Raw genomic sequence first — 12,210 nt, forward strand, 5'->3', positions numbered from 1 at the left:
GCACTATATGAACATATCAGGTTTGAAAGTATATACAGAAAACCCAACCGAGTTCATGGAGGGGGCAGGGTGAGGAATGTGCAACTTAGCAGGGACTCTGATTTCCATTGTTCTAATTGTGCTGTTGAAAACCTCTAGCAACTTGTTTGTATAACTTTTCCCATTAGAAGAATAGTAAAGATCTAAAACAAAATTTTCCAAAGTCGCTTGAATCATTAAAACAGAATGTACACATTTTACAGTGGAGAAAATGGGTAGGTTTTGTGTGTTCGTACTCGCTCCCAGTTGAGGATTGAAAAAATTCCTAAAGGGATGTGAGGCAACAGAAAACGGGTTCACGCTTCTAAGCTATTCAAGATCACGTTTATGAAGGAAATTTTCTAACGTTTTGAGCAAGTTTTGTTTTGCTTCCGTTGAAATTTAAAACACTTTAAAAAAAAAAAAAAAAAAAAAGGACCCACCGGGAGGTGGAAGCTGGGTCTCCCGGGAAAGCCGCGCGCCCCTCCCCCTCCCTCCCCCGCCTCCCCCAGCTTGAGTCCCCCCTTCCCCGTCCCCCTCCCCTCCGCGTCCAGGGGCTCGCGATCTCCGGCGCTCCGCCCGCCTCGAGGCAGCTCAGCTTGGTGGCCCTCGAGGAGGACTGACGATCGCGGATCGCCGCGGCCCGAACGCGGCGGGGAAGGAGGGCGTCCGCCGGGCAGCGCGGCTGACATCTGCGGTCACGGGGTCGGCCTCCCGCGCGGAGAGCGGCCCCGTGCGTCCCTCCGTGAGTCGATCGGTGGGTCCGTGCAGCCGGCTCAAAGCCCTGGGCTCCCGGCACCAAATGGGAGGCTACACCAGACCGATGGCGGCGGCGGCGGCCCTGTCGGGCCCGGGGGTGCGGCTGTCGCCCTCGGCGGCGGCCCGCGGCTCGTACGGCGCCTTCTGCAAGGGGCTCACGCGCACCCTCATCACCTTCTTCGACCTGGCCTGGCGGCTGCGTACGAACTTCCCCTACTTCTACGTGGTGGCCTCGGTGATTCTCAACGTCCGCCTGCAGGTACATATTTAGAGCAACTAACTTTGTGGCATTCGGGGTGGGGGGCCCGGCGGGATGGCTGGCTTCCACCCACCGGCTCGCCAGCCCTAGAGCAAAGCGGCCAGTTCGACTCTCCCGCACGCAGACTTGCCGGTCTGCCTTTCCACTGCCTTATCTTTTAATGTAAATGGGCGGCTAGAAATCATCGTTTGCCCCAAGCCCACAGTACAACCAGGAAAGCCTAAGATAGAATGAAAAGGTGATTCTCTAGGAAATAGATAATTCAAGGAACAAGGAAAGAACTTTAAACTCGGAAAATCCTCACAAATATTTGAGAGGCTCTTGCATCCATAAAAACACAAAACAGCCCAAACGGTAGGAAATGACAATGGTCACAGGATGCCCGAAGGGGGAAAACAAGAGGAAAGGTTGCTAAGAACTTAAAGGTAAACTAACCGTACCGTAGTGGTGCAACTAGGAGGCAAATCTTCCAAACGAGAAAAAGGGGGTGAACAGACTTTCAACGGAAGGGAATGAATTCTGAGCAATAGATGGGTTGAGTTAGACGCTGGAGGAAATGCATATGATCTGGAAGGCATACATTTCTTCATCCCCAAAGAGAAGCCAATGGCGAACGGAAACTGCAGAGGAGAACGAACCTTTCAAACTGTACAAGGAAGGCATGCTTCAAATATAAAGCAACCTCGGACGGGGCCCGGTTTTGAACAGTTGCCAGGAGTGGAAGAAAGGGAATCCGCTTGGACACTGATTGGCACGTGCACCATGACTCTGCGGTCACAGAGGAGACCAGTCACCCGGTTCGACTCAGCTCTTCAGTGAACGATATCGGAATAATCATTTCCGTGGAAATATACGTTACGGTTTTCCGTTTTTAGACTGAATCTGTCAGCTAAGAAGGGAAGACAGTTATGGTTGTAGAACCAGACGGCAATGTTAGCCACTCGGACAGTGTGGGAGTCCAGGCAATAAGCAGGCAGGCAGAGAGGAGGAAATGGAACAGTGGTGTTATTCTCAGAAAGCAGGAAGTCCAGATTCTGTCTCTAGTTGAAAGAAAAAGGCAGGTTTGGGGATTGTATTATTAAAGTCAACAAAGTAGCTAACAGGAGATTTAAAAATAGTGATTCAGCCATTTTGAGCGGGTAGGAGGTTCTGGGAGGTCAGGAAGTCAAAAAATTCCTCCTGTTATCAAGTCAAAAAATAGTAACAAAAGCATATTCTCAAGGAAGAAAAAAGGTAACCACTAAACAGACGTGTAAACGTTTTTGCTGCTGGCTGGGGGGAACTGCGTTGAACAGGATGGGCGCGGATTTGCTACTTTTCATTATATGCCTTTTTTATTATTTGATTTTTTGAAAACTGTGTATGGATTGCTTTGATTCAAAATTAAAACTTATTGGGGCGTCTGGGTGGTTCAGTCGGTTGAGCATCCAACTCTCCGATTTCAGCTCAGGTCATGATCCCAGGGTCAAGGGATCGAGCCCTGTGTCCGGACCATGCTGAGGGTGAAGCCTGCTTAAGATTCTCTCTCTCCCTCTGCCCCTCTCCCCTGCTCACTCTCTCTCTAAAGTAAAAAAAAAAAAAAAAAAAAAAAAAAATTGCAGATCTTCAGTCCCCTAAATCAGAACCTGCATTTAAAAAAAACTAAAACTTATTAAAAACTGCATTTACTGGGGCGCCTGGGTGGCGCTGTCGGTTAAGCGTCCGACTTCAGCCAGGTCATGATCTCACGGTCCGTGAGTTCGAGCCCCGCGTCTGGCTCTGGGCTGATGGCTCAGAGCCTGGAGCCTGTTTCCGATTCTGTGTCTCCCTCTCTCTCTGCCCCTCCCCCGTTCATGCTCTGTCTCTCTCTGTCCCAAAAATAAATAAACGTTGAAGAAAAAAAAAAAATTAAAAAAAAAAAAAACAAAAAACCGAGAGAGAGAGATTTATTTTATAAAACTTATAATTTTTCAAAACTGTTTTCCGGTTTTGTTGAGATATAAGTGAACATCTAACACTGTGTAAACGTAAGCTGTGTAGTGCGTTGATTTGACACCCTCCTATAGCTGACACCTCTATCACATCACATAATTACTGTTTTTGTGGTGAAAACATTCCAGATTAGTCTCTTCTCAACCTTCAAGTATATGACAGAATATTGTTAACTGTAATCACAACTCTGTCTTAGCTCCCTAAAGTTCGTTCATCTTCTAACTGGGAGTTCGTGTTTTTGGACCAACACGGAGGTCCTCACTTCCCCCCCGCCCCCATCCCCACCCCCAGTAAACACCATCCCATTCTGTTTCTGTGGGTTTGGCTGTTTTAGATTCCCCATTTGAGTGAGGTCATACAGAATGTTGATGGACATTTGGACGAGTGCCTCAAGATGTTTAGACAAGACGCCTACATTTTAGTGTTGGTCATAATAGCGAGACAGTGGAAATTAACGAAATGTCCACCATTAGTGTAGGGGCACAGGGCAGGCTGCCCCAAGATGGGCCGCTTTGGCATGAACATTATTTTGAGTCCAAAGCAATCCAAACCCAGCACATGCAGGAAAAACTCTTCACCTCCCCCTCAACTGCCTGTCTGTACCGGGAAGAGAGCTGGGAACAGAGATTCCTTTTTACTTAAGAAACTTCTCTGCATAACAGGGCGACCTTTGTTTTCCAAACATCTCCTCCCCGCTTCCAGCTAATGGTCTTTCTCCCCTTTTATTTTTAGGCCCTACCCCTCTTCTTAGCTCCTATAAGCCTCATGTTGCCTCACAGTTTTTGTAATCTCAGGTGTGTGTGGATTCCCCATATATCTGCTATTAAATTTGATTTTCTGTTAACCTGTCTTCTATTGATTTGATTCTTCGTCTGGCAAGAAGGACCTCGAAGGGCAGAGGAACTTCCCAACTGTAAGCTTGGTTGAATAAAAATAGCACAACTATATAATGGAGTACTGTGTAGCCATCAAAAAAAAGGGATTCTAGGGGTGCCTGGGTGGCTCAGTCGGTTAAGCATCTGACTCTTGATTTCAGCTCAAGTCATGATCTCAAGTTCCTAAGTTCGAGTCCCACATCAGGCTCTGCACTGACAGCGTGAAACCTGCTTGGGATTCTCTCCCTCTCCCTCTCTCTCTGCCCCTCCTCTGCTCATGCCCGCAATCTCTCTCACAAAATAAATAAACTTAAAAAAAATAAAGAATTCTATTTTATAGAAGTGGAATGAATTTAATAGATGGGAAGTCATGTCACAAATGGCTTATGATTGAACCAGAGGGGGAAGTGCACGCACGCACACACACACACACACACACACGTATATATGTGTGTATATTTGCACACTCCGCTTATATAGAAATAAGAATACTTGGGGGGCGCCTGGGTGGCTCAGTCATTTAAGCGTCTGACTTCGGCCCAGGTCATGATCTCGCAGTCTGTGAGTTCGAGCCCGGCTTCGAGCTTTGTGCTGACAGCTCAGAGCCTGGAGCCTGCTTCGGATTCTGTGTCTCCCTCTCTCTGCCCCTCCCCCACTCACGCTGTCTCTCCCTCTCTCAAAAGCATTCTTTACAGCAGATATTCAAATGAAAGCAAATTGGTTTCAATGTAGAAAGTGTAACTAGTTATATACCACTTCTCAGAAAACACATCTTTTTGCCCATTATCCAAGATCAAATATGCACATTTCTAAACAGTCACAGTTTAAAATTTTAACTTGCAAAGAGCAGGGGCTTTTGGTTTCACTTTTCAAATTATTTCTCCTAATTCACTGCAGGGATAATTTCTCTCATCCCACAGATTAAAAAAAAAAAAAAAAAAAAAAAAACAAAAACGAGTGTAAGGACAGCATCCTCCAATTTATTTTTTTTTTTAATTTTTTTTTCAACGTTTATTTTTTGGGGGACAGAGAGAGACAGAGCATGAACGGGGGAGGGTCAGAGAGAGAGGGAGACACAGAATCGGAAACAGGCTCCAGGCTCCCGGCCATCAGCCCAGAGCCTGACGCGGGGCTCGAACAGGCTCCAGGCTCCCGGCCATCAGCCCAGAGCCTGACGCGGGGCTCGAACTCACGGACCGCGAGATCGCGACCTGGCTGAAGTCGGACGCTTAACCGACTGCGCCACCCAGGCGCCCCGCATCCTCCAACTTATTAACCTCTTTCCATGCTCCTCAGACCTTCAAGAGCTGAATACCTCTGGCATCGTTTAGCATAGGCTTGTTGTAGAGTTAGATGCAGTTCTCTTGAGCTCTGCTAACACTACCCTAGAGCAACAGAAAATATCCTTTAACCCAAACTTTCTATGCAATTCTCTGAAAGCACCAGATGGGAGGGAGTGCCTCTCTTAATGCCCACGATTTTCTACTTTGACTCTATCATTTCCCCCTTCCACGTCCTCTCCTGATAAGACCGAGCATCTGACTTTACAGACACAGATGGCAGCCTCCAGACCCTGGACTTCTTCAGCTTGGGCTTTCTTTTGTGACCCTTGAACCCCCTTCCTTGGATGCAGTACCATGACTGCCTTCAGACTCACACTGGTTTTGTTCATTTGAATGACTACTAGCATTGACACTCTTCTCCAGCAACTCAAAGACACTGTCTCTAGAACCCTTGTCTCCAGTGTAGGGTGGAAATAGTTGGAGAGTTGTAGGCATTGTCTTTCAAGTTATGACTTACCATAAGTCCCCCTTTGGGTGTTTTTACTGCAAATCTAAGAGCTTCACTTCAAATCCTCCCTGAAAAGTGCTTGAGAACCTGGAGGTCGGGTTTATAAAGCCAAATTTTTGTTGAACCAAAGAATCTAAATGATCCTGGGTAAGGTAACCAAAGTCTCATGAGGTGGAGGCTCCAGGACGAGCAAGGATATCCAATATTCCAGGGCTTTACTGGATGCTAATGTCTTTCCATCACCTGTATTTCTACCCCAAATACTCCTGTCCTGTGGGGTACTGAATCCCAGTGATTTCTGGCGGTTCCCAAAAGGTGGGGATGTTAAGTAGAAAAATAACGTAGACAGTAATAACCTTCTACTCCTTGGATTCTTAGCATGTACAAACACGCTTCTTCCATTCAAAGGATTCCAAAAATACTCCCTCCTGGCATAACTTAATTACTCCATGTACAACCAAGAACTACCCATACAAACATTTTTAGTTGTAGGTGAGGTCATGGGGCCTCCGTTTATAGTTCAGTTTCTCCCGGTGATGACTCTTCTCTAGCTCTCTCATTATCCCAACTGGATATCGATATTCTGCAATTCTATGGCCCAATGGTGAATTCATCACCACCACTCTATCCTATTTGCAAGACTAAATAAGAGATGAGAGAGTTGAAAAAGCAAATAATCATCAGTGAAATACAGGTAGAGGGTAATCATTAGGGAAATACAGGTAGAGAGTGAAGTCCTCAGTTCTGCGATGGCCACGAGGTCCTGTCATTTATGATTTCTCTATCAATCTCACGTTATTTTTGTCTTTCTTATGGGGGAAGCTCAGTCCTTCATTCCTGAGGAGTCTGAGCCCTTGATGGTCCTTGGTAGGGTTGCAATGCATGTAGGGATTCCCTGAGTCTCATCCATATTCCTCCTCGTCCTCATTCTATAGCATGAACACCATGATCACCTGTTTTGAGTGGCTTCAGGAGCTAGGAATGGCTTCAAATTTGGTGGAACCATGGTTTCATAGCATATTGGGTGTGTTTCTTCTAGGGCACTAAAACCTCTAAACAAGCAGAGTTGTAGGAGCTAGAAGTAAAATGTTGCAGATGGGTCAGGTGTATTGACCTTTATTTCCACCCCCTCATTCCCCGGCTTGCAAATCTTGGTAGTGGGGGAAACAGCACTATGTGTTGGCGGCTGGTTCATACTATTTATTACATCCTTGCAGTCTCTGCTGTGATTCTCCTATCAGGGCGTGTCACAGGCTCCATACAACATACTGACTTACCCCCAAACATTTTGGGCACCATTGGATCAGCTAGATGATAAAGGCCAAGGTGCAGACTTACTGGCATGGGAGCCTACGCCAGCTTGGAGAGCCTGTTTTAGCTGTCGGCCCACATTAGCCTCTGGGTGGTAGGGCTAACATCTGTTTAAGTCTGGGATGGTGGCAAAAATCTCTGCAATTCCCATAAGGATTAGCTATCAATTTTTTACTTCCTCTGTTCATAAGGAGGTGGAGCTCTAATTGATTCCATTTGCCCCTTCTTCCCTTATACCCCCTTCTCCAGGGACCAGGTAACCAATGTGGCAGTATATAGGAGGCAGGCACTGGTCTCTGGCTGGAGATTTCTGAAGTCAGGAGACTTGCGGGAGCCACGTGTACCAGCGGGGTGAATAGGAAGGAAAGGGTGGGACGATCCTCCACTGCATGCCTCTGCAACCCTCAGGGGGTGCAGAAGATAACTTTAGTATTTTCCGTGACACCATGTGCTGTAGCATGGAGGTTAGAAGAACCAACAGAACCTCAGGGTAACCCTGACAGCTACCAGCCAGAGAAGGAACACTCACTCCATCTGGAGAGAGGACTGGGGGACTTGGTCTGGTGGGTTTCAAAGGACACCCGGGGCACCTGGCTGGCGGCTGGTTCAGTTGGTAAAGCATGTGACTCTTGCTCTCAGGGTTGTGAGTTCAAGCTCCACGTGGGGCATAGAGCTTAAACAAACAAACAAACAAACAAACACCACAATGTACCCCCTCTGAGAGGGTTCTCAGCCACAGTAGGGGGTGAGGGGCATGCCCTGAGATTGAACATCAACAACAACAATAACAAGTATGGACTCAGAAATGTGTAAATGCTGCCTGATGCTAAGTATACCCAGGAACTGGTAGAATCATCCCACAGGAGGCGTACAGAGTCTCACTCGGCCTGCTGAGTGGCAGACCCAGGGAAGAACTCCATTTTCCCCTAACCTCCATCAGCACCCCCTCTCCTCTGTGGTAGGTACCACTGCAGGGGTTCTCTGGGTCCCGCGACACTAGCATTGACTTAAAGGAAGTTACATTAGCCTCTGAAAGGTTTGGGACTGTCCTGCTCCCAGGTGCAAGTTGCCAAGGTCAGTGGGTACAGGCACTTTCAGGGCAAGGCCAAGGGAAACGTTCACAAGTGTGATAACAAATTTCTTGCACCTGACTGTCTCCCCATTCTAAGCATTCTGGATCTGTGTAATTATGATTCATGCGTGGGAATTGTATGTGAGCTCTTCCTCTAGCTGTTAGGCTGGTACGGCGACTCAAATACTAGACACTTCTGCTGGCCAGACTTAAGAAACTTTCTGGTTATACAAATCAACTAAGGCCTTGGCGGAATGTCTATAGATTTCATTCCTGGGAACTCCAAGCTTGATTACCCATAGTCAGAGATCTCTGCGTGGGTAGTAGTCTCTTCAGGCTGCCATAACAAAATATCACAGCCTGGGTAGCTTAAACAGCAAACATTTATTTTCTCATACCCCTCTTGGACAGACAGTCCAAGATCAAAGTGCCAGCAAGTTCATTTCTGGTGAGGCCTCTCTTTCTGTTACAGAAACTGAAGGCAGGCCATCCCAAGATGGGCCACCCTGGTATGAAGATTATTCTAAGCTGAAGGCAGTCAAGACCCTGGGGGCTCAAGAGAAATTCTTGTCCCTCCTTTAACTACACAGAAGAATCTAAATTGGGGGTCTTTCCCACAATGAGGGTTATTACCAGAGATGAATATTATCTGAGTGACCCATCTGTATGGCAGGCAAATATCTAATTACCAACATCTGTTCTTATCGCCCTGTGAAGTGCATTGCTTCTCTCTGAAGTCCCAGACCCCTGCCCCTTCTCCTTAGTTCAGGATCACATGTATACCTCATTTTGCCTGAGTGTCTTTGGAATTTCCATGTCTGTGTGGATTCCCCATTCATATTTCTATTCAATTTGATTTTCTCCTGTCAATCTGTCTCTTGTTAATTTGATTCTTAATCCATCTAGAAAGACCCTTGAAGGAGAGAAAAATTCTTCCCAACGCGATCTTATAGACAGCTGCCTTCTTATTGTGTCCTTACATGGTGTTGTTTTTTTTTTTTTTTATGTGTGTGTAGACAGGGATCTCTGGTGTCTCTTCCTCTTCTTATAAGGACACCAGTCCTATAGGATTAGGGCCCCACCCTTATAACCTCAATTTAAGCTTAATTACCTCCTTGGAGTCCCTATCTCTGAATAGAGTCACATTGGGAGTTAGGCCTTCAACATTCACACTGAGGGGGCCAGAGGGACACAATTCAGTGTATAACAGCATGGCAGAAGACTTCCGGATGTCTGTTAGGGTAACAATACCCACTTTGCTGCTGACGTTAACTGCCACCTCCTAGACTCTATTCCTGGCTCTAACACACTACAAACCAGAGAGCCCATTTTAATGGCACCTACTTTTCGCTGGCATCCTCAGTCTAGAGAGGACAGCTAGCAGAAGTGCTTTTGAAAGCTTCTGATGCTTCACTTATTCACTAGTTTCTTGAGGCCAAGGTTACAGGACAGACACTTACATTTCTTTGGAGGGCAAAGCCAGGGAGTGAATGGGTAGATGCTCATGGGACCCAATACTGTACTCTCATGTTCAGAAGTTTTGAATTTCTTCCCCTACATGATGCCAGTGAGTCCTAGCCCCTCCATGCCATATATCGCAGGCTAGCATCTGGTCCAGATTGGCATTAGACAGCCCAGAAAATAGAATCACAGCCTGCTGCTTAAGCCCATCACAGCGAACAAAATTCATGAATGTCCACCACTCATTCTGCATTTAACTCTGTTCCTTCACTGACACTGTATCTCACTTCCGACCCCTGGATGACATGCCTTGAGTCAATCTAGAAAGATGACAGAATCTTTGGATCGTGAGTAATTATATTCTCCATAAGGTGGCTCCTCCCTCTCCACACACAAACACAGAACAGACAGCAATTACTGACTGACATCGTGAATTAAACGACCATTTAATCCTCGGGGGGTTTGGAACAACCCTGTCCAAACCTTGTCCCGGTTACAAGTAGTTGACTTCAATATCCATTGTCCCCCCCAACACACACAATGATTAATGCAAGCTAATAATGATTCTACCATTCCCTTTGTCAGAAGATGGAAAAAAGCCCCACTGATCCAATCAGGACCAGTGAAATGTGAAAAGTGCACTACGGTGCTACCAAGAAAGCTTTCCTCTCTCCTAAGAAGTAAATGCAAGGAGGCATGGTTTCCACACACCCCCATGCTCCCCCCCCCCCCCGCAGACATCGTTAGATCTGAATATGGCCCCTGGGAACTGCTGTAGCCATCTTGCTAAGAGCCGACAATGGAACCCAGTCCTGGAGGGTGACAGATCCAAAGGAATGGCAAAGAGCTAGAGCTGGAGCTCTGTGTCTGGAGCCTGCTACACTTCTGGAATAATTCCCTGATGATACTAAAAAAAGAGAAGTTCTTACTAAGTGTGTAAGATGAGTGTGTGTGAGATGCTGGATCTTGCCCAACACGAATTATTTGAGTTGCTGAAGTTGAAACCAGCATTCAGATTGTCACTGACTTATTGAAGGTGTTTAATGAAAATAAACAGGATGATGAAACTGAGGCTGAGGAAGGGGAAGTGACTTGCCCAACGTCACTTTGGAAGTTAGCAGCTAGATGAGAATCCTGGTATTGGCCTGGGAGAGTCTGAAACTCTCCAAATATCTTAGGATTCTAATGACAAACAGTAGGGATGAGAGAAAAGGTTTCTTGAAATGACAGGATTTCAGAAAGCATCTCTCTAAATAGTTCTTCATCAGATATAGTTTTCAAAGTAGTCCTTCTCGAAGAATGTATCAACTGGTGGGTGGTCTGGGAAAACCCGGCTGTCTTGGCTTGACATATCTCTGTGCCCGCCAGTCAGGTCTGAGGAGACGGTGCTGTGGGGAGAGTAGTTGGCTTCATGGCCACAAGAGGCTCCATGGGAAAAGGATGGCTGCCCTCTCACCTCTCCCCTCCCTGGTTACACATCATTTTCCCTCAGATCTCCACTTCCCAGGCTGGAAACCTGGCCTGTGAGGAATACACAGAAACAGCCCAGGAACTCCCTGGTCCAAGGCAACATATCATGAAGGACACTCATTTGACTAGACTGTGTACTACCACACTCAAGTTCATCCAGGAACTGTTCAACTTTTCTACCTTCAAGCACTGACTAAACCAAGAAATAGACTGCCATCTTGAGGTCGTTTATAGCAGAGGAAAAAGGGTTCAAGCATTTGCTGTGTTCACACTTAGGCAAATCATTTTCCCTATTCAAACCTAAATTTCCTTGCCCATAAAATAAGGGTGTGGTCCTAGATCATTGGTTCCCAAACTCACCCCCACAAGGCATCTATTCCTTTAGTGGTTTGTAATTAGGTTGCTCATCAGAATTACCTATGATCTTTGAAAATGCTTTACCCCTAAATATTCTGGTTCACTAAGCATGGGGCAGAGTCAGGGCCTGGACACACGTGTAAAACAAAAACAAAAAACATTCCACAGGTGCTTCCAAAGTACTCCTATGTTAGAAATCTGTGATGTACATGGTAATAGGTGCTTCTCCAACAATGCCAACCATATTTCCTCGGTCTTGGGCTCTGGAAACCTTTACTCTTCGAATGTACACTGTGGATTTCCAATAGGTGTTAATGGTATGCAGCATTCTCAAAGGTGTTTGACCACAGAACCAACACCTACTAATAGTTCAGACACACCAGTGTTTCTCAGATCACAGGAAAACCCTAGATTAGGTGTCTTGGTGACCTCGGGCTGCCAACACTAAATACCATAGATTGGGTGGCTTAAACAACAGAAATATACTTCTCACAGTTGTGGAGGCTAGAAGTCCAAGATCAAGGTGCTGGCCAAATCAGTTCCCGTTGATAGCCCTCTTCCTAGCTGGTAGATGACTGTTTTCTAGCTATGTTCTCTATGGCTTTTCCTCCATGTGTGTGAGCTGAGAGAAAGAGAGAGAGAGAGAGAGAGAGAGAGAGATCTTCCTCTTCTTTAAAAAATTGTTTTAAGTGTTTATTTTTTGAGAGAGATAGAGTGCGAGTGGAGGAGGGACAGAGAGGGAGGGAGACAAGAATCTGAAGCAGGCTCCAGGCTCTGAGCTGTCAGCACAGAGCCCGATGCGGGGCTTGAACCCACGAACTGCGGGATCATGACCTGAGCCGAAGCCGGCGCCCCTCTCTTCCTCT

At 46.4% G+C, this 12,210-nt stretch overlaps 1 protein-coding gene across 1 annotated transcript; it reads left to right on the top strand.

Moving 5' to 3' along the window:
* Window positions 1-554: 554 nt before the first annotated feature.
* LOC123594688 (small integral membrane protein 10-like protein 2A) lies at window positions 555-1,571 on the top strand. The gene has a single exon (XM_045471576.1). The coding sequence runs from the start codon at window positions 821-823 to the stop codon at window positions 1,046-1,048; it is 228 nt and encodes a 75-aa protein (XP_045327532.1). The 5' UTR covers window positions 555-820; the 3' UTR covers window positions 1,049-1,571.
* Window positions 1,572-12,210: the final 10,639 nt, after the last annotated feature.

This window comes from Leopardus geoffroyi, chromosome X (assembly GCF_018350155.1).
Source record: "Leopardus geoffroyi isolate Oge1 chromosome X, O.geoffroyi_Oge1_pat1.0, whole genome shotgun sequence".
In the NCBI taxonomy this organism is placed as follows: domain Eukaryota; kingdom Metazoa; phylum Chordata; class Mammalia; order Carnivora; family Felidae; genus Leopardus; species Leopardus geoffroyi.

Bases quoted from the DNA above. Each gene is read 5' to 3' on its own strand.
- LOC123594688 (XM_045471576.1), top strand. From the start codon at position 821: ATGGGAGGCTACACCAGACCGATGGCGGCGGCGGCGGCCCTGTCGGGC.